General features: G+C 35.7%; 1 protein-coding gene across 1 annotated transcript in view; it reads right to left on the bottom strand.

Annotated features, from left to right (window-relative positions):
• Positions 1–19,173, bottom strand: part of CEP95 (centrosomal protein 95) — a 46,389-nt gene that overhangs the window by 12,405 nt on the left and 14,811 nt on the right. The window contains exons 5-13 of the mRNA XM_044674302.1: positions 12,703–12,811; positions 11,835–11,950; positions 5,653–5,748; positions 4,871–5,085; positions 4,637–4,700; positions 3,005–3,060; positions 2,653–2,771; positions 2,326–2,455; positions 485–608 (exon numbers count right to left, since the gene is read on the bottom strand). Coding sequence (XP_044530237.1) covers positions 485–608; positions 2,326–2,455; positions 2,653–2,771; positions 3,005–3,060; positions 4,637–4,700; positions 4,871–5,085; positions 5,653–5,748; positions 11,835–11,950; positions 12,703–12,811 — 1,029 coding nt within the window. The remainder of the gene's footprint in view (positions 1–484; positions 609–2,325; positions 2,456–2,652; positions 2,772–3,004; positions 3,061–4,636; positions 4,701–4,870; positions 5,086–5,652; positions 5,749–11,834; positions 11,951–12,702; positions 12,812–19,173) is intronic.

The raw sequence follows: 19,173 nt of genomic DNA on the forward strand, positions 1-19,173 counted from the left end.
CATCAGGAAGACTTCTTGAAGTCTAAGTTGAACCAACTTTTAAAAATGAAAGGCAGGAATTAGCAAAGGGGAGGAAAGGCGGCATCCTAGGCAAGGAAAAGAATAGACTTTTTGTGAAATCAAGAATAAACAAGCAGATTTGTTGATATGACTGATTTTACACTACTTTCATTTGAAATGAGTAGAAGGGACAGCTAGGTAGCAAAGCTGATAAGAGTACCAGGCCTGGAATTCAGAGGCCCTGGGTTCAAATTTGACCTCAGATACGTCCTATCTGTATGACCCTGAGAAAGTCACTTGACCCCAATTGCCTAGCCCTTGCCACACTTCTGTCTTGGAATTGATACCAAGATAGAAGGTAAGTGTGAAGGGAAAAAACAAATATTCAAAAGCGAATAGCACAGAACCATTTCAAAACTGATAAAAGAGCATAGGAAATTGGCCAATACTATCATTCTAGAACTTCTTTGGCAAGATTCATTACCTGGGTGAGACTTCTTTGACTGTTCATTATCAATGATGGCATTATCACTGTCCTGTAAAGATGCATCACCATCTCTAATCTCTTCTTTTTCTTTAGTCTCTGAATGCAGGGCATTTCTTAACATCTAATGAGAAAAACAATTTTAGTACCTTTAATTCATCACATTAAAATAGAACTGAAAAAACTGGAAAACTGAAATAAATCTTTATATAGATTTTAGTAAATGATATAGACATCCAGGAAATAAAAACATGTCTAAAATATTCCGAAGTTCAATTAATCAATGTCCACTTACTACATGCTTACTATTTGATAGTAAATATCTGGGCACTAAGGATACAAAAATAAAAATGAAGCAGTCTTTGTGCTTAAGGAGCTTACATTTTAGGTGGGGAAAGACAAGACGCACATATGCATATAGATGCAAAATAGGGATGTGGAAGACAAGGGGACCAGAAGATCTTCTGCAAAAGATGGCACTAAAATTGAGTCATGAGCTTCCAAAAGGAAGTAATGAGGAGGAAAGTGCATTCCAGGGTATTATATACATGACAAACACAAGAAAACCAATTTGGCCATACTATAAAGAGCAGAGAGGAAAGTATTTAGAGCTGGAAAGATAGGGTTGGGTTAGGATTTAAAGAGTTTTTAAATGCCAAACAGAAAAATTTATATTTGATCCCAGTGGTAATAGGAAGCAACTGGAATTCTTTCAGTAGGATGTTGACAGAGTCAGATTTATTATGCTTTAGGAAAATCAATTTGATGGCTATGAGGAAGATGATGAACTGAAAAGGAGAAAGGCCTTGAGACTAGAAAACCAGTTAGGAGGCTCTTATAGTTCAAGCAAGAGAGGATGAGAGTCCAAACTAGGATTGTGTTTGTGTGGGTAGAGAGGGAATATGAAAGAAATGCTGTAGAAGTAGGAACTATGAGATTTGTTAGGTGACTGGCTTCAAGGAGTTAATAAAAATAATCAAGAATGACACCAAAGTTATGAGCCTGGTTGACTGGAAATTTCGGTGGTGCCCTTGATAAAAACAGAGATGATTATGGAAGAGGAATAGATTTTGGGGTAGTCCTATTTTGGACAAGTTTTTAAGATGCCTATGGGATTTCCATTTGAAAATAACCAATAGGCAGTTGGTGAGTCAAAACTGTAGGATACAGAGACCCAGGAGTCAGTGGGATAGATTATTAAACACAGGAGGGCCAATCAGATCACCAAATGAGACAAAGATGGAGAAAAATTGAAATGGGCCTAGGACAAAAGTTTGGTGTATCCTCATAGTTAAGGGTGTTACATAGATAATGATCCGCTGAAGCAGACTGAGAAAAACCTGGCCAAACGGCTCATTATTATTTAGTTTTTAAATTGTCTTAAATTATGAGTAATTGGAAAAGTAATTTAACATCTTCTTTCAATTGGACTATTGTATAAATGTATGAGACTATGCTGTTTTAGTACTTTGTTTAGGTTTGAGGGGAACTGAGAGGGCAATCATAGGGGTCTATTTGAAGATACTATAGTTTTAACTGAATTGTTTTACTGCTAGTCATTTGTTATCTATATAGAGAACATTTACTATGCTACAGAAGAGAATAGATGAATTTCTAGATATGTGTGTGTTATATTCTTTTTAACAGTTGAGCTTATGAGAATTGATGAATTAGTGAGAAGGCCATAAGGCCATTGATATTTAGGCAATTGCTAATTAGAACAAAATTTGTTTTATTAAAGTCTTAGCTTCTAGCCTAAAGCCTTCATTTGTAACAAAACTGAACTGCTCGTTTAAATGGCAATCTGTCAGAGGAAATAGCAGGGGGGGAAAAAGACTTACTAAATTTAGTTCACTGAGTCGATGAGAGAGTTTCTCTGAAGCTGAGCGCAATTCTTGCCTACTCAACCTATGACATGGTCCCTGGTGCAGGGACAGCTTATCAGTGAGTAGATCACAGCTTTCTATTCTCCTATAAAATATAATAAAAAAAGGTTAGGTGATCTTATTTAAATAAAACACCTACAGTCCTTCAACAGGTAATTTTAACTGACTATATTAGATATTTTAAAAAATCATACATTGTTTTACAAGTAACATTTCCCTAATTCTTCAAGTCCATAGGCCCCTCCTTTAATAAATGTACAAACAGAATACTAAAATACTTACCTCATTAGTTTGAGAAACTTTTGTTTTCTAGGGCTATATAAGTGAGACTGTGACTCTGAGGGCTTAGTTTCTTTAGCCACGTGAGGAGCTGGGGAAACCATATCAATGCTATTGAGGCACTAAATAGAAGCAAAAATCGTTAATTTGAAACATTGCAGATACACAGAGTTATGATGCTATTCCTAAGAATTTCAAAATGTTATCATTTATAGTAGATATTCTCTTTAGTGAGATGTAAAGAATCATACATAGCAAACCAAATATCTTCATGTTCTAATACCGTAAGGGTTTTTTTTTAAAGCCTAATTTAGCAAAATGTATAGAAATTAACCACATTTCCAAACAGCACTACCTTTATACTGCAGCTTTGATCCTGTGTACTCATTTCAGATGCCAGTGTATCTCCAACTGAACATAAAACGACAAAAATTATGTAAGATTTATGATTACCAACTGTGAGGTCAAACTGATAGTATTTAATCACATTTTTTGATTAAATGAGGCTTATATTTACAAGGCTTTGAGAATTAAAAGTTAGCATAGACAAACATGTAGATCAGAATTGCATTTCCCCACTCCCATCTATCACATAGTAAAATAACTTTAAACTTCACATTTCCATGTTATAACTGTTTAGGAAAGGTAGCTAAATGAAATAAGGAAAAAATATTTTTTGAAGTTGCAAAACTTTTTATAAAAATGCAACAACCAAAAGGGCCTGTCCTTTTGTCTTCTTTCTTCTATCTCTATAATCTTGCTTTGCAATCTTATTTCCATGGCCTCAATTATTACCTTTATGTAGATGATCCTCAAAACTTTTATCTTTAGCCCTGAATTATTCTATGAATAGATTCCCATATTTTCAGGTAATTATCTCCATTGGGGATGTTTTGCCAATAACTCAAAGCTGGCATGTCCTAAACTAAATTCACTAAAGCTATCATCATTATCATCTTCTTTCCAACTCCCTACATCTATTTTTTTAAGCCCTTATCTTCTGTCTTAGAAGCAATTCTAAGTATTAGCTCCAAGGCAAAAGTGCAGTAAGGGTTAGGCAATTAGGGTTAAGTGACTTGCCCAGGATCACATAGCTAAGAAGTATTTGAAGTCACATTTGAATACAAGACCTTCTGTCTCCAGGCCTGCTCTTTATCCAGTCACCTAGCTGCCCTCTCCCTACATCAACATCACCTCAGCACCAAAGCTCAAAACCTCAGTATTGTCTTTGATGACTACTTCCTTTTTCCACATTCCAATTAGCAGTCAAGTCCTACCTTTATAATGTCTCTCAAATCTGTTCAAGGCCCCTATTTATTAAAATCACCTGAGTCATTTCTTTCTTCACTGTTCTCCAATCCTATCCTAATATATAGTTCTTACTACTTATCACTGTGATCTTTTAGTGGCTCCCCACTGCTTATGGGATAATAAAGCAAAACTTAACAGTCCTAAAAAAAACATCTGGTTCCAACCTACCTTTCTGGCTTATTAAACTCTATTCTCTTTCATGCATTCTAAATTCCAGCTAAAATGAACTACTAGCTATTTCCTGAACTTTTGATCTGCCATTTCTGCCTCCATTTTGTTGTAGGCCGTCCTTCCTCCATACCTAGAACTTATTTCTTCCATATCTTTGTGCAATGAAATCTTTTTTTTCCTTTAAGGTTTATCTCAGATACTATATCTTCCAATGAAACCTTCCTTTTCTTCCTTGTGAAATTTGCTTTTTTTTGTCTCAAATTTTCTTAAAGCATTTGCACATACCACTCCTATCATGTTTTATCCTACATAATATTTACAAACATCTTATTCCTTATTTTTTAAGCACTTTGAGGGCAGTACATATTGGGTTTTCTACCTATGTAAATATGACTCCAAAGAGTGATTTAGTTTTTAAACTTTTGGCTGAAATGAATGAAGGAAAACCCCAAAGTCATAATCAATTTTTTAATGAAAAAGGAATTTTGAAATCTCTGGTTCTTACCAGATGTGAGGTAGGACTCTGAACCCTGAATCCTTTCTGAAAATGAATCGAATGACCCTGAAAACTGAAGAAATGAAGACCAACGTCAATATTTCAAATTCAAGAACAGATGTATTTTCTGATTTACATTGTTACTTTCTTTAACCAGCAGAAAAAGATCAGTGTAGCTTCAATTTAACTAACTATATATTTAATTCGTCAATTAAAAAAAAAAAAAGCAACTTTTCCACTTACCACAGGTCTTTTATGATTCTCATCATCATTCAAGTCTGAGGGATAGTGACTTGTATGATAAAATTCTTTTCCTATAGGATAGGGTGCCCGAGGCTCAAGAGGATGGTATGGTGGCTGCAAAGGAATAGCTGAACGAATGGGCTCTCCCAATTTTTTAGCATTTGGAGTCAGAATCTTGGAAGAAATTTCTGTAGACTCAGCAGATGCAGCTAATTCTTAAGAAAAATATTGAGAAATGGTTCATCTATAGAATCTATTTGACTAAAAGCATAAATAATCTTTTTTAAGCTTGAAGGAAGGAGGGAACAGTATATATGTACAAAAGAATATATATTCTATGTAAATCTGACTTTACAAAATGATGTGAAAAGTGATTTTAACATAATAATATGTGACATGTCAACACAATATGCACTGTTTGGTTAGTGAGTAGGAATATTTTTCAAGTAATTGTACTTAAATTTAAAAACCATTTGAAAACTACCACTGGAAATAGCATCAAATTAGAAGAAAAAAATGATGTCCTAGGGAGAAGCTTGCCTTACAACTGTTAGAGGACAGTTCTATATAATATATGATACCATACCATGTAAAAAAACCTATAAAGGGAGGTCTGAAGTTGAAATTAGAACTAAAATTAAGAGCAAGTATTTATAAGCAGTACTTAGTATGTGAAACCAAGAGAAAAAAGTCAGATTAAAACTTTTAGAAAAACTTTGTATAGCTAAGTTAGGAAGGTAATCAGTTATCAGAGTTTGAGCTTAAGGACTACTTACTATTACCTGTTAGGTAATTAGGATAACTTGAGGTAGAGTTCACAAAATCTTCCTGAGTCTTGGTCACTTGGAAGGTTGAATCTTTTTTATCCTGTGCAACTCCTAGAAAAATAAGTCATAAATAAATACATTGCTAATTAAAAAAAAAAAACCCTCTAGAAACCAAGAGTTTCTTTCTCTATGAGGGGGAAAGAGCCCTTTAAAAGGAAGCACATTTTCAGGAGGATGTCTGTCACCTTGGTCTAGTAACTTTGACAATATGGCAAAATAAGTTTTAAAGGCTAGCTTTACCCACTCCCAGATCATCAAGGCAGTATGATATAATTCAGAAAGCTAGGACTAACACATAAATGCCACACCTAAAAAAAGATAGTCTTACACAAAGAAAAGTAAAAAACTGAATGACTTTCACACATTTTGTTAACCTTCATTAAAGCATTTTAATGAGACAATATGGACTTGTAGAAAGTTACTAATGTGTATAATTATCCTTATCTCTGGTCACAATCATATTGTTAATCTCTGATAGTTACTGAGGTCTAAAAAAGTATTGCCCTGTCAAAATTATGTTCCTTTGAATCTGGGTACTAGTTACCTGAGTTTTCAATTAGTTACTGAAACATCGGCCACATCGTAAGGTTATCTATCACACTGAATCTTAACAGGTCAGCCTGACTTTTTAAGACTTTCACTAACAGCCAGAATGTTCTCTTCTTTTTCTATATCTTATCACTTTCTAATAGACTTTCATTTCTATTGCTTGTCCCTTAAACCTGACCTCGAAATGAAATGTCTTTATGATTATGCTTTTATACATAACAACTCATGTAAAAAATCTTAATCTAAATCTCACCTTGAGAAAAACAAACTTTTTCTAGGGAGTCCCATATGATTTGCAACTCTCTGCAATTTTATGCATTATAATTGTTTTGGAGGGGTTAAATAATTTCTTTGTGTGTGTATATTTACAATATAATACAAAATGAAATTTAAATTCCAGTGACTTGAATTCATGGAAATTTTATATCTAGACACTAAGACCCACTGTTCAAACCCAGTGATAGCGAGCCTTTTAGAGACTGTGTGCCATGCTGCCCCCTCTCCCCCCGCCCCCAAAAGGCTGGTAAGTTTGCCAGGATCTCTTATATGAAAGGATTTCATTCATCTCAGTAGGCAACATATAAATTTGCTGGATTATTAGTGACTATACTAATCCTGGTTACTTAGTGAGCAATTTGTTAAATGTTGTTTCTCTCATGGAAATACATTTTCAGATAGAAATTTCAACCATTATGACTTGCTTCATTTGTATTTCAATATACATCTTAGATCTATGTTTTCAACAGTGGGAATACTCTAATGTCTAATGAAGTTCCTAATCCTATTACACATTAACAGACAGTCTTTATGGGCTATTGTGGATAAAACAATTCATTACCTAATGGCCAATCTCCTGTTGACTTCCTATGAACTTGATTAGGCAAATCCTCAAGACGACAGCTATGTGATCTGTAGTTGGACCTCAAGTTGAATCCTTTCCATTTTTTTTAGAATCTACTAGAATTTGTGTTCCACTGGCAGCTTTTAAGAATCTAAAGTTTACTCCATGTCATGATGTGGTATAAGAATAGCATTTTTTATCATATCAAAAATTCACTGAGGTATAGATATTAGAGGTGTTAGCTACCCTATATTACAGAGGAGGAAACTGAGGCTCAGAGAGGTATAGTCAATTGCCTATGATCAGACAATTGGTATATTAATCCTGGTATTCAACACTGTCTACTATGCCATGTTAACTCTGAAATAAAATAAAGTATACTTTGAAATCTTTTTATCCTTAAGAGACTAAATCTCCAACTTCATTCTGCTTTTTTTCAATTTTACAGAGCTTACTTAGGGTCTCCCATAAAAATTCACTATATATTTATTTTGCATAGTATTCATACATGCTAAATTCTTCTAAAGAACATATATTCTTAGAGGGTAGCGATAGTTTCATTTTTTTGTCCTTGAAGCTCTATAGTCCAGCACAATGGTTGGCACATAGCAGAAACTTAAACGCTTGCTAACTGACTAACACATTCATTTTACTTTGCACATTTTAGGAAATGATGTATAGAAAAATGTGTTTAAAAATTGAACCATTTAAAATCACCTTGGAAGATGGGAAATTAAATCTTATTTTAGACTGTTAAAATAAAAATATCTCATTTAACTAGTACTTTACTGTTACATAGTTCTTTATATAAATTCTTTGATTTAGTGATTAGCTCAAAATAATGACAAACTCCGGTTTCTTGAATCTATTTCTCTCTCCACTACTTCCCGTTTCACTTCTTAGTCCATCTTAAACATATTAAATTACTTTAGTAAATGATTTTTTTCAAGATTAAATGAAAAAGGATTAGTGGACTTCCGGTTAAGATGGCGGCAGAGTAAGGAGCAGCTGCTCAATCTCTCCTAACCGAAGCATACAGGACTCCTCAAGGGGACATAAAAACGAATCCAGACGAACGAAGGAACCTCACAACGGGGCACAGCATTGAAGGTACGCGGAACCAGGGCATTTCCACGCTGTGAAGGGGTGAAACAGCTCTCACTAAAACGCAAGAGGAAGAAGCCCCTCCAGCACCCCCCGCACCACGCACAGCGCCAAGGCCAATGCACAAGAGTGAAAGAGGGATTGGGGCAACCAGTGAGCCACTGGCAGCTCCAGGGCTTGTACCTGAGAGCTGCAGGACATAGGACCCCAAGTGGCTAAAGAACACAGACGGACTTTCCTGAGTGTCTGCGCGGGTGGGGACATAGCCCTAGGCGCGGACAAAGATCTCGAGCTCAAGGACTTTCCCGAGTGTCTGCGCCGGTGAAGACATTGCCCTAGGCGTGGACAAAGATCTCGAGCCCAGGCTTGGACCTCGAGTGGGGACCCGGTGCAGACGGGAGCACAGTTGTGGAAGCAGCCCTTGAGACTGCTGAAAGAGCCTCGGGCAGAGGGGCAGACCGGGGACGACCAGGAGGCTTGACCCCGAGGACAAGGAGACTGGAGCCCTCGGGAGCTTAGAAAGTGCAGGCAGACCCTGAGTGTGAAGACAAAGCTGAAAAGGGGCGGGGGCTAACAATGGCAAGCTGAGAACCCCAGAAGAAAAAGATTATCAAGAAAAACTCTGGAACACTTGACAACTTTTATACAGAGAAAATCCAGACAACAGAGGAGGACAAACAAGTATCTAAACCTTCCCAAAACAATGAAAACTGGTCACAAGCTATTGAAGAGTTCAAAAATGAGATGTTGAGGAAGATGGAAGAGATCTGGAAAGAAAATAACACTTTAAAAGGCAGAATTTCACAATTGGAAAGTGAGACAAGTCAACTGAAGACCAGAAATGACCAGATTGAATTGAGCAACTAGAAGCCAATGATCTCTCAAGACAACAAGAACAAATAAAACAAAGTCAAAAGACTGATAAAATAGAAGGAAACATGAAATATCTCAATGAGAAAGTGACAGATCAAGAAAACCGATCTAGAAGAGACAATTTGAGAATCATTGGTCTTCCAGAAAAAGCAGAAATTAATAGAAACTTGGACTCCATACTTAAAGAAATTATTCAGCAAAATTGCCCTGAAGTCCTACAACAAGAAGGCAATATAGACATTGAAAAGATCCATAGATCACCCTCTACACTGGACCCAGAAAAGTCAACACCCAGGAATATAAAAGCCAAATTCAAGAGCTTTCAAGTAAAAGAAAAAATCTTACAAGAAGCCAGAAAGAGACAATTGAAATATCAAGGAGCACCAATAAGGATCACACAGGATCTGGCAGCCTCCACGCTAAAAGACCGCAAGGCTTGGAATACGATATTCAGAAAGGCAAGAGAGCTGGGCCTTCAGCCACGGATCAACTACCCATCGAAACTGACTATACACTTCCAGGAGAAAGTATGGGCATTCAACAAAATTGAAGATTTCCAAGTTTTTGCACAAAAGAGACCAGGACTAAATGGAAAGTTTGATATCCAACCACAAAAATCAAGAGAAACATGAAAAGGTAAATAAGAAACAGAGGGAAAAGAAAGAAAACTCATAATTTTTTAAATTTGACTCTTTAAGGGCTTAAATAAGATCTAATTATCTGTATTCCTATGTGGAGAAATGCTATGTATAATTCTCTGTAGTGAACTCTATTCACTATTAGAGTATTCACTATTATAGCAACCAGAAGAATAATTCATAGGGAGAGGACCGGATACTAAATAGTCTAAGATGATATGGAGGGGTGGGAAAGAGGGAGGTGAATAGTAGGGGACACCAAGAGAAACTTGAGTGAATAAGAAAAATAGGATATTCTATTACACACAAAGAGGGCATGGGAAGGGGAGGGGATAAATACTATTTTAAGAAGGAGAGGAAGAGAGAATTAAGAGGTAATAATCAAATCTTACTCTCAGTGTAATTAACCTGGAGAGGGAAGAGTAGCTTTATTATCCATTGGGATAAAAAACTATCTAACCCTACTGAGAAAGTCAAAAGGGGTAAACCAAAGGAAGCAGGGGAGTGGGGAGGTCAAAAAAGGGAGGGGAGAAGAAGGGGGAGGGAATTCAATAGGCCTTTAAAAACAAAAAGAGGGGAATAACAAGGGAGGGGGTAGAAAGGGAAGTTAATCAAGGGAGGGGATAAGGGATATGGGCTCAAAGCTAACCACTGGTTTAAAAGAAAATAGTATAAGAAGAAGGGGTGGGTCTAGGGGAGGATACAAAAATGTCAGTGAATGCACAACTGATAATTATAACTCTGAATGTGAATGGGATGAACTCATTCATAAAATGGAAGCAAATAGCAGAGTGGATCAGAAACCAAAATCCTACCATATGTTGTCTACAAGAAACATATGAGGCGGGTAGACATACACAAGTTTAAGGTTAAGGGCTTGAGCAAAATCTTTTGGGCATCAAATGAGAAAAAGAAGGCAGGAGTGGCTATTATGATTTCTGACAAAGCCAAAGTAAAAATAGATGATTAAAAAAGACAGGGAAGGACATTACATCCAGATTAAAGGCAGTATAAACAATGAGGAAATAACACTGCTCAATATATATGCACCAAGTGGTATAGCATCCAAATTCATAAAGGAAAAACTGGCAGAGCTCAAGAAGGAAATAGATAGTAAAACCATACTAGTGGGAGATCTAAATATTCCTCTTTCAGATCTAGATAAATCAAACCAAAAAATAAATAAGAAAGAGGTAAGAGAGGTGAATGAAGTCCTAGAAAAATTAGATTTAATTGATATGTGGAGAAAAATAAATAGGGACAAAAAGGAATACACCTTCTTTTCAGCTGCACATGGTACATTCACAAAGATTGACCATGTAATAGGGCATAGAATCATTGCAAACAAATGCAAAAGAGCAGATATAATAAATGTAACCTTTTCAGATCATAATACAATAAAAATAATAATTAGTAAGGGCACCTGGACAGGCAAATCAAAAACCAATTGGAAATTAAACAATATGATTCTCCAAAACCAATTTGTCAAAGAAGAAATCATAGAAACAATCAACAACTTCATTGAAGAGAATGACAATGATAAAACATCCTACCAAACTCTGTAGGATGCAGCTAAGGCAGTACTCAGGAGGAAATTTATAGCCTTGAGTGCATATATTAACAAATTAAGGAGGGCAGAGATTAATGAATTGGGTATGCAACTCAAAAAATTAGAAAGGGAGCAAATTAAAAAACCCCAGATGAAAACTAAATTAGAAATACTAAAAACTAAGGGAGAAATTAATAAAATCAAAAGTAAAAGAACTATTGAATTAATAAATAAGACTAGAAGCTGGTATTTTGAAAAAACAGATAAAATAGACAACGTACTGGTCAAATACATAAAAGGAAAGAAGAAAACCAAATTGACAGTATTAAAGATGAAAAGGGAGACCTCACCTCTAATGAAGGGGATATTAAGGCAATCATTAAAAACTATTTCGCCCAATTGTATGGCAACAAATATAACAATTTAGGAGATATGGATGAATATTTACAAAAATATGTAATTGTATTCCTAAAAGTAATCAAGTCAATTAACCTTTAAATTTAGATCACAAAGTAATTCTTATCACTTTACAACTTGGCTCTAGTGTGTAATGTGATTATCATTTAACATTTCAATTACTTACCATCTTTCCTTAAAGAAAATGTGTGAGCCGTATCCCCAAGTCTTATCAATTCACCAGTGGACTCTGATCCATCTACATCCCAAGATGGAAGAAAAAGCTCAGAAGATTGAGAAGACCTGAAAAAGTTTCTTAATCAGTCACATTGAGTCACTGCCTATCAAAACCACAAGAGGATTTTCCAAGTTAGGATTCCTATATCAGCTGGTTATAAAGCATGACAATAATAGGATAGGTAGCCCCAATTTTTGCCATCATGTATTTCATTCTTTTGTTCATTCTGCCCTTTATAATAAACTTATTACCTTTATTCTCTGGCTAACATTTTCAAACAAAGGCAATAGTACAAGTATAATCACAGAATTAGAATTTTCAAATTACCTTGCACTTAGTATTTATTGAACTGAATTTAAAAAGGAAGGAACCATAAGGATCATTCAGTCCAAGCTTCTCAATATATAGAGATGTAAACTGAAGCCCAAAGCAATAAAATCACTTGCTCAAGGTAATATTATATAACAAATATGGATTTACTTTATGGACATAGCTTTTAAGTATGGTTCCCAGAAATATCTATGTCTAAAAATTAGAACTCTCTGTACTTAAAGCATGAGGAACTGTGAAGCATATGAAGATCAAAAGGTATGACAAAAAATTAGTATTTAAAAATGTTTATATAAATCAAGATTAATAAAGTCCCTTGGGAAGATTTAAAATTACTTATAAAAGATATTACAAAATTCTGAACCATGGTAAATAAAATACATCCAGTTTAAGTTAATTATTGTCATTCTGGCATATGGTGTAAAGCATTAGTACTAAGTAAAAGGAAAAGTGAAACTTGTTTTAAGTAAACAAATACAAAGCCTACCTCCCAAATGATGCCATTGTCTGCACTGGTTTGGTCTGTCTAATCTTTTCGTCTGATTCATCTGCAAGTTTATCTTGAATTGATTCTTTGGCTACTTGGTCAATTTCAACTATTTAAAATACAAAAAAAAAAAAAAAAGGTTAGAGTTCCAGGTTAAGATGGGGGCAGAGTAAAAAGCAGCTACTTGGCCTCTCCTAACCCACATATATAGGACTCCTCAAGAAGACATAAAAACAAATCCAGACCAACAAAGGTCTGGACAACAAAAACACAACAGGGCACAGCATTGGAGGTACATGGAAGCAGGGCATTTCCATGCTATAAGGGGGTGAAACAGCTCTCACTAAAACGTGAGCTGAGCAATCCCCTCCCCACGCACACCACCTACAGTGCCAAAGCCAGCGCACAAGAGCTGGAGCAAGTTTGGGGCACCCATTAAGTCACTGGCAGTTACCTGGGACCACTAGGACTTACTCCTGAGACCAGGAAGTCTTAAGACCCCAAGGGGCTAAAGAATATGTGGACTTTGAACAAAGACCCTGAGTGCAGGCTTGGACCTTGAGAAGGGTGCACAACTGTGGAAGCAGTGCCCTGAGACTGTTAAAGGAGCTTCAGGCAGAAGAACAAGCAAGGGGACCACCAGGAGGATTGACCCTGAGAACAACTAGACCTGAGACCTCAGGAGGCTAAAGAGAGCAGACAGACTCTGGGCATGAGGATAAAGCTGAGAGGGAGCTGGGATAAAAATGGCAAGCCAGACTCAGGAACCCCAGAAGAGAAAGATCAAGAAGAAATCTTTAACACTTGACAACTTTTACACAGAAAAAATCCAGACAACAGAGCAAACAGCAGAGGAGAACAAACAAGTAACCATATCCAAACCTTCAAAAAAAAAAAAAAGAAAAGAAAACGGGTCACAAAGTCTTGAAGAGTTCAAATCTGAGATTATGAGAAAGATGGAAGGGATCTGGCAAGAAAATAACAGTTTAAAAGGCAGAATTTCACAATTGGAAAGTGAGGCAAATGAATTGAAGACCACAAATGAACAGATTGAAAAGGAAAACCAGTCTCTAAAGGCTATTCGAAAAAGATGCCCCCAAATCAAAAGAACTGATAAGCTAATTGGAGACCAAAATTAAACAGCTGGAAAACAGAATAGACTAAATCAAAAAGGAAAATCAAAAGATTATAGCAGAAAACCAGTCTCTAAAGACAAGAATTGGGCAAGTAGAAGCCAATGATCTCTCAAGACAGCATGAACAAATAAAACAAAGTCAAAAGACTGATAAAATAGAAGGGGGGGGCAGCTGGGTAGCTCAGTGGATTGAGAGTCAGGCCTAGAGATGGGAGGTACTAGGTTCAAATCTAGCCGCAGGCATTTCCCAGCTGTGTGACCCTGGGCAAGTCACTTGACGCCCACTGCCTACCTTTACTACTCTTCCACCCATGAGCCAATGCACAGAAGTTAAGGGATTAAAAAAAAATAGAAGGAAACATGAAATATCTCAATGAGAAATTGACGGATCAAGAAAACAGCTCTAGAAGAGACAATTTGAGAATCATTGGTCTTCCTGAAAAAAGCAGAAATTAATAGAAATTTAGATTCCATACTAAAAGAAATTATTCAGCAAAACTGCCCTGAAGTTCTACACGAGGGCAATATAGACATTGAAAGGATCCATAGATCATCTTCTACATTAGACCCTGAAAACACAACCCGCAGGAATACAACAGCCAAATTCAAGAGCTTCGAAGTAAACAAATTTTACAAGAAGCTAGAAAGAGATAATTCAGATATCAAGGAGGACCAATCAGGATCACACAGGATCTGGCAGCCTCCACACTAAAAGACCTCAAGGCTTGGAATATGATATTCAGAAAGGCAAGAGAACTGGGTCTATGAGCAAAGATCACCTACCCATCAAAACTGACTATATACTTCCAGGGGAAAGCTTGGGCATTCAACAAGATAGGAGATTTCCAAGTATTTGCACAGAAAATACCAGGACTAATGGAAAGGTCGATATCCAACCAGAAAAATCAAGAGAAACATGAAAAACTAAATAAGAAAACTCTTATTTTTTAAATTTGCCTCTTTAAGGGCTTCAATAAGATCTAATTATTTGTATTCCTATATGGAGAAATGTTATGTGTAATTCTCTGTAGTGGACTCTATTCACTATTAGAGTATTGACTATCAGAGTAATTAGAAGAATTATTCATAGGGAGAGGTTGGAATACTAAATGGTCTAAGATGATTTGGGGGGTGGGAAAGAGGGGGGTGAATAGTAGAGGACACTAAGAGAAACTTGATTGAATAAGAAAAATAGGATATTCTATTACACACAAAGAAGGCATGGGAAGGGGAAGGGATGAATAATCTTATAAGAAGGAGAGGAAGAGAGCATTAAGAGGTAATATTTAAACCTTACTCTCAGTGTAATTAACCCTGAGAGGGAAGAGTAGTTTTATCCATTGGGATATAAAACTCTATCTAACCCTACTGAGAAAGTCAGAAGGGATAAACCAAGGGGAGCAGGGGAGTGGGGAGGTCAAAAAAGGGAGGGGAGAAGAAGGAGGGAATTCATTAGGTCTTAAAAATAAAAAGAAGGGAATAATAAGGGAGGGGGTAGAAAGGGAAGTAAATCAAGGGAGGGGACAAGGGTTACTGGCTTAAAGCAAACCACTGTTTTAAAAGGAAATATTGTAAGAAGAAGGGGTAGAACTAGGAGAGGATACCAAAATGTTGGCAAACACACAACTGATAATCTTAACTCTGAATGTGAATGGGATAAACTCACCCATAAAATGGAAGCAAATAGCAGAGGGGATTAGAAACCAAAATCCGACCATATGTTGTCTACAAGAAACACATGAGGTGGGTAGACCTACACAAGTTTAAGGTAAAGGGCTTGAGCAAAATCTTTTGGGCTTCAAATCAGAAAAAGAAGGCAGGAGTGGCTATTATGATTTCTGACAAAACCAAAGTAAAAATAGATGTGATTGAAAAGGACAGGGAAGGTAATTACATCCTGATAAAAGGCAGTATAGACAAGGAGGAAATAACAGTGCTCAATATGTATGCACCAAATGGCATAGCATCCAAATTCCTAAAGGAGAAACTGGCAGAGCTCAAGAAGGAAACAGATAGTAAAACCATACTAGTGGGAGATCTAAATATTCCTCTTTCAGATTTAGATAAATCAAACCAAAAAATAAATAAGAAAAGATATAAGAGAGGTGAATGAAGTCCTAGAAAAATTAGATTTAATAGATTTCTGGAGAAAAATAAATAGGGACAAATAGAATACAGCTTCTTTTCAGCTGCACATAGTACATTCACAAAGATTGACCATGTAATAGGGCACAGAAACATTGCAAACAAATGCAAAAGAGCAGAAATAATAAATGTAACCTTCTCAGATCATAATGCAATAAAAATAATAATTAGTAAGGGCAACTGAACAGGCAAATCAAAAACTAATTGGAAATTAAATAAAATGATTCTCCAAAACCAGTTAGTCAAAGAAGAAATCATTGAAACAATCAACAATTTCATTGAAGAGAATGACAATGATGAGACATCCTACCAAACTCTGTGGGATGCAGCTAAGGCAGGACTCAGGAGGAAATTTATAGCCTTGAGTGCATATATTAACAAATTAAGGAGGGCAGAGATTAATGAATTGGGTATGCAACTCAAAAAATTAGAAAGGGAGCAAATTAAAAACCCCCAGATGAAAACTAAATTAGAAATACTAAAAACTAAGGGAGAAATTAATAAAATCAAAAGTAAAAGAACTATTGAATTAATAAATAAGACTAGAAGCTGGTATTTTGAAAAAAAACAGATAAAATAGACAAAGTACTGGTCAATCTAATACATAAAAGGAAAGAAGAAAACCAAATTGACAGTATCAAAGATGAAAAGGGAGACCTCACCTCTAATGAAGGGGAAATTAAGGCAATCATTAAAAACTATTTTGCCCAATTATATAGCAATAAATACAGCAATCTAGGAGTTATGGATGAATATTTACAAAAACATAAATTGCCTAGATTAACAGCAGAAGAAATAGATTACCTAAATAATCCCATATCAGAAAAAGAAATTGAACAAGACATCAAAAAACTTCCCAAGAAAAAATCGCCAGGGCCTGATGGATTCACAAGTGAATTCTATCAGACATTCAAAGAGCAACTAATCCCAATACTATACAAATTATTTGATATGATAAGCAAAAAAGGAGTCCTACCAAATTCCTTTTATGACACAAATATGGTACTGATTCCAAAGCCAGGGAGATCAAAAACAGAGAAAAAACTACAGACCAATCTCCCTAATGAACACAGAATCAACAATCTTAACTAGAATACTAGGAAAGAGACTCCAGCAAGTGACCAAGAGGATCATCCACCATGACCAGGTGGGATTTATACCAGGAATGCAAGGATGGTTAAACATTAGGAAAACCATCCACATAATTGACCATATCAACAATCTAACAAACAAAAATCACATGATTATTTCAATAGATACTGAAAAACCCTTTGACAAAATACAGCACCCATTCCTATTGAAAACACTGGAAAGTATAGGAATAGAAGGATCTTTCCTAAAAATAATAAACAGTATATCCCTAAAACCATCAACAAGCATCATATGCAATGGGGATAAATTATAAGCCTTCCCAATAAGATCAGGAGTGAAATAAGGATGCCCATTATCACCTCTATTATTTAACATTGAACATTACATAGAAACACTAGCAGTAGCAATTAGAGAAGAAAAAGAAATTGAAGGTACCAAAATAGGCAATGAGGAGATTAAGCTATCACTCTTTGCAGATAATATGATGGTCTACTTAAAAAATCCTAGAGAATCAACTAAGAAGCTTGTAGAAATAATCAACAACTTTAGCAAAGTTGCAGGATACAAAGTAAATGTACATAAATCATCAGCATTTCTATATATTTCCAACACATCACAACAGCAAGAGGTAGAAAGAGAAACACCATTTAAAATCACCCTAGACAATATAAAATAATTAGGAATCTATCTACCAAAACAAACACAGGAATTATACAAAAAGAATTACAAAATACTTTCCAAAAAATTAAAACTTGATCTAAACAATTGGGAAAACATTGATTGCTTATGGGTAGGATGAGCTAACATAATAAAAATGACCATTCTACCCAAATTAATTTACCTATTTAGCACCTTACCTATCAAAGTACCAAAAAACTTTTTTACTGAATTAGAAAAAACTATAACAAAGTTCATTTGGAATAACAAAAGATCAAGAATGTCAAGGGAAATAATGAAAAAAAAAATGTGAAGGAAGGGGGCCTAGCAGTACCAGGTATTAAACTATACTATAAAGCAGCGGTCATAAAAACAGTACTGGCCAAGAGACACAAGGGAGGATCAGTGGAATAGACTTGGGGTAAGTGATGTCAGCAAGACAGTGTATGATAAACGCAAAGAACCCAAGTTTTGGGACAAAAATCCACTATTTGACAAACATTGCTGGGAAATTTGTAAAACAATATGAGAGAGATTGGGTTTAGATCAACATCTCACTCCCTACACCAAGATAAATTCAGAATGGGTGAATGACTTGAATATAAAGAGGGAAACTATAAATAAGTGAACACAGAATAATATACTTGTCAGATCTCTGGGAAAGGAAAGATTTTAAAACCAAACAAGAATTAGAGAAAATTACAAAATGTAAAATAAATGATTTTGATTATATCAAACTAAAAAGCTTTTATACAAACAAAAACAATGCAGCCAAAATCAGAAGGGAAACAACAAATTGGGAAAAAAATCTTCATAACAAAAAACTCTTGACAGGGGTCTAATTACTCAAATATACAAGGAGTTAAATCAATTGTATAAAAATCAAGCCATCCCCCAATTGATAAATGGGCAAGAGACATTAATAGGTAATTTTCAGGTAAAGATATCAAAAGTATCAATAAGCACATGAGAAAGTGTTCTAAATCTCTAATAATTAGAGAAATGCAAATCAAAACAACTCTGAGATATCACCTCACACCTAGTAGATTGGCTAAAATGATAGAAGGGAAGAGTAAAGAATGTTGGAGGGGATGTGGCAAAATTGGGACATTAATGCATTGCTGGTGGAGTTGTAACTGATCCAACCATTCTGTAAGGTAATTTGGAACTATGCTCAAAGGCAGGGGTAGGCAACGTATGGCTTTCGAACCATATCTGGCTCTTTTGAGGGCCAGATATGGCTCTTTCTGCAGGAGCCATTAAGTCAGTTCTTTTTCAGGTGCTGTTACAGGAGCGCACTCTGTGAGCACTGTACGGGTCTCACGAAATTAAATTTTAAAAAATGTGGTGTTTATGGCTCTCATGGCCAAAAAGGTTGCCGACCCCTGGTCAAAGGGCTATAAAAGAATGCCTGCCCTTTGATCCAGCCATTCCATTGTTGG

Source organism: Gracilinanus agilis, chromosome 4 (genome assembly GCF_016433145.1).
Source record: "Gracilinanus agilis isolate LMUSP501 chromosome 4, AgileGrace, whole genome shotgun sequence".
Taxonomy (NCBI): Eukaryota; Metazoa; Chordata; class Mammalia; order Didelphimorphia; family Didelphidae; genus Gracilinanus; species Gracilinanus agilis.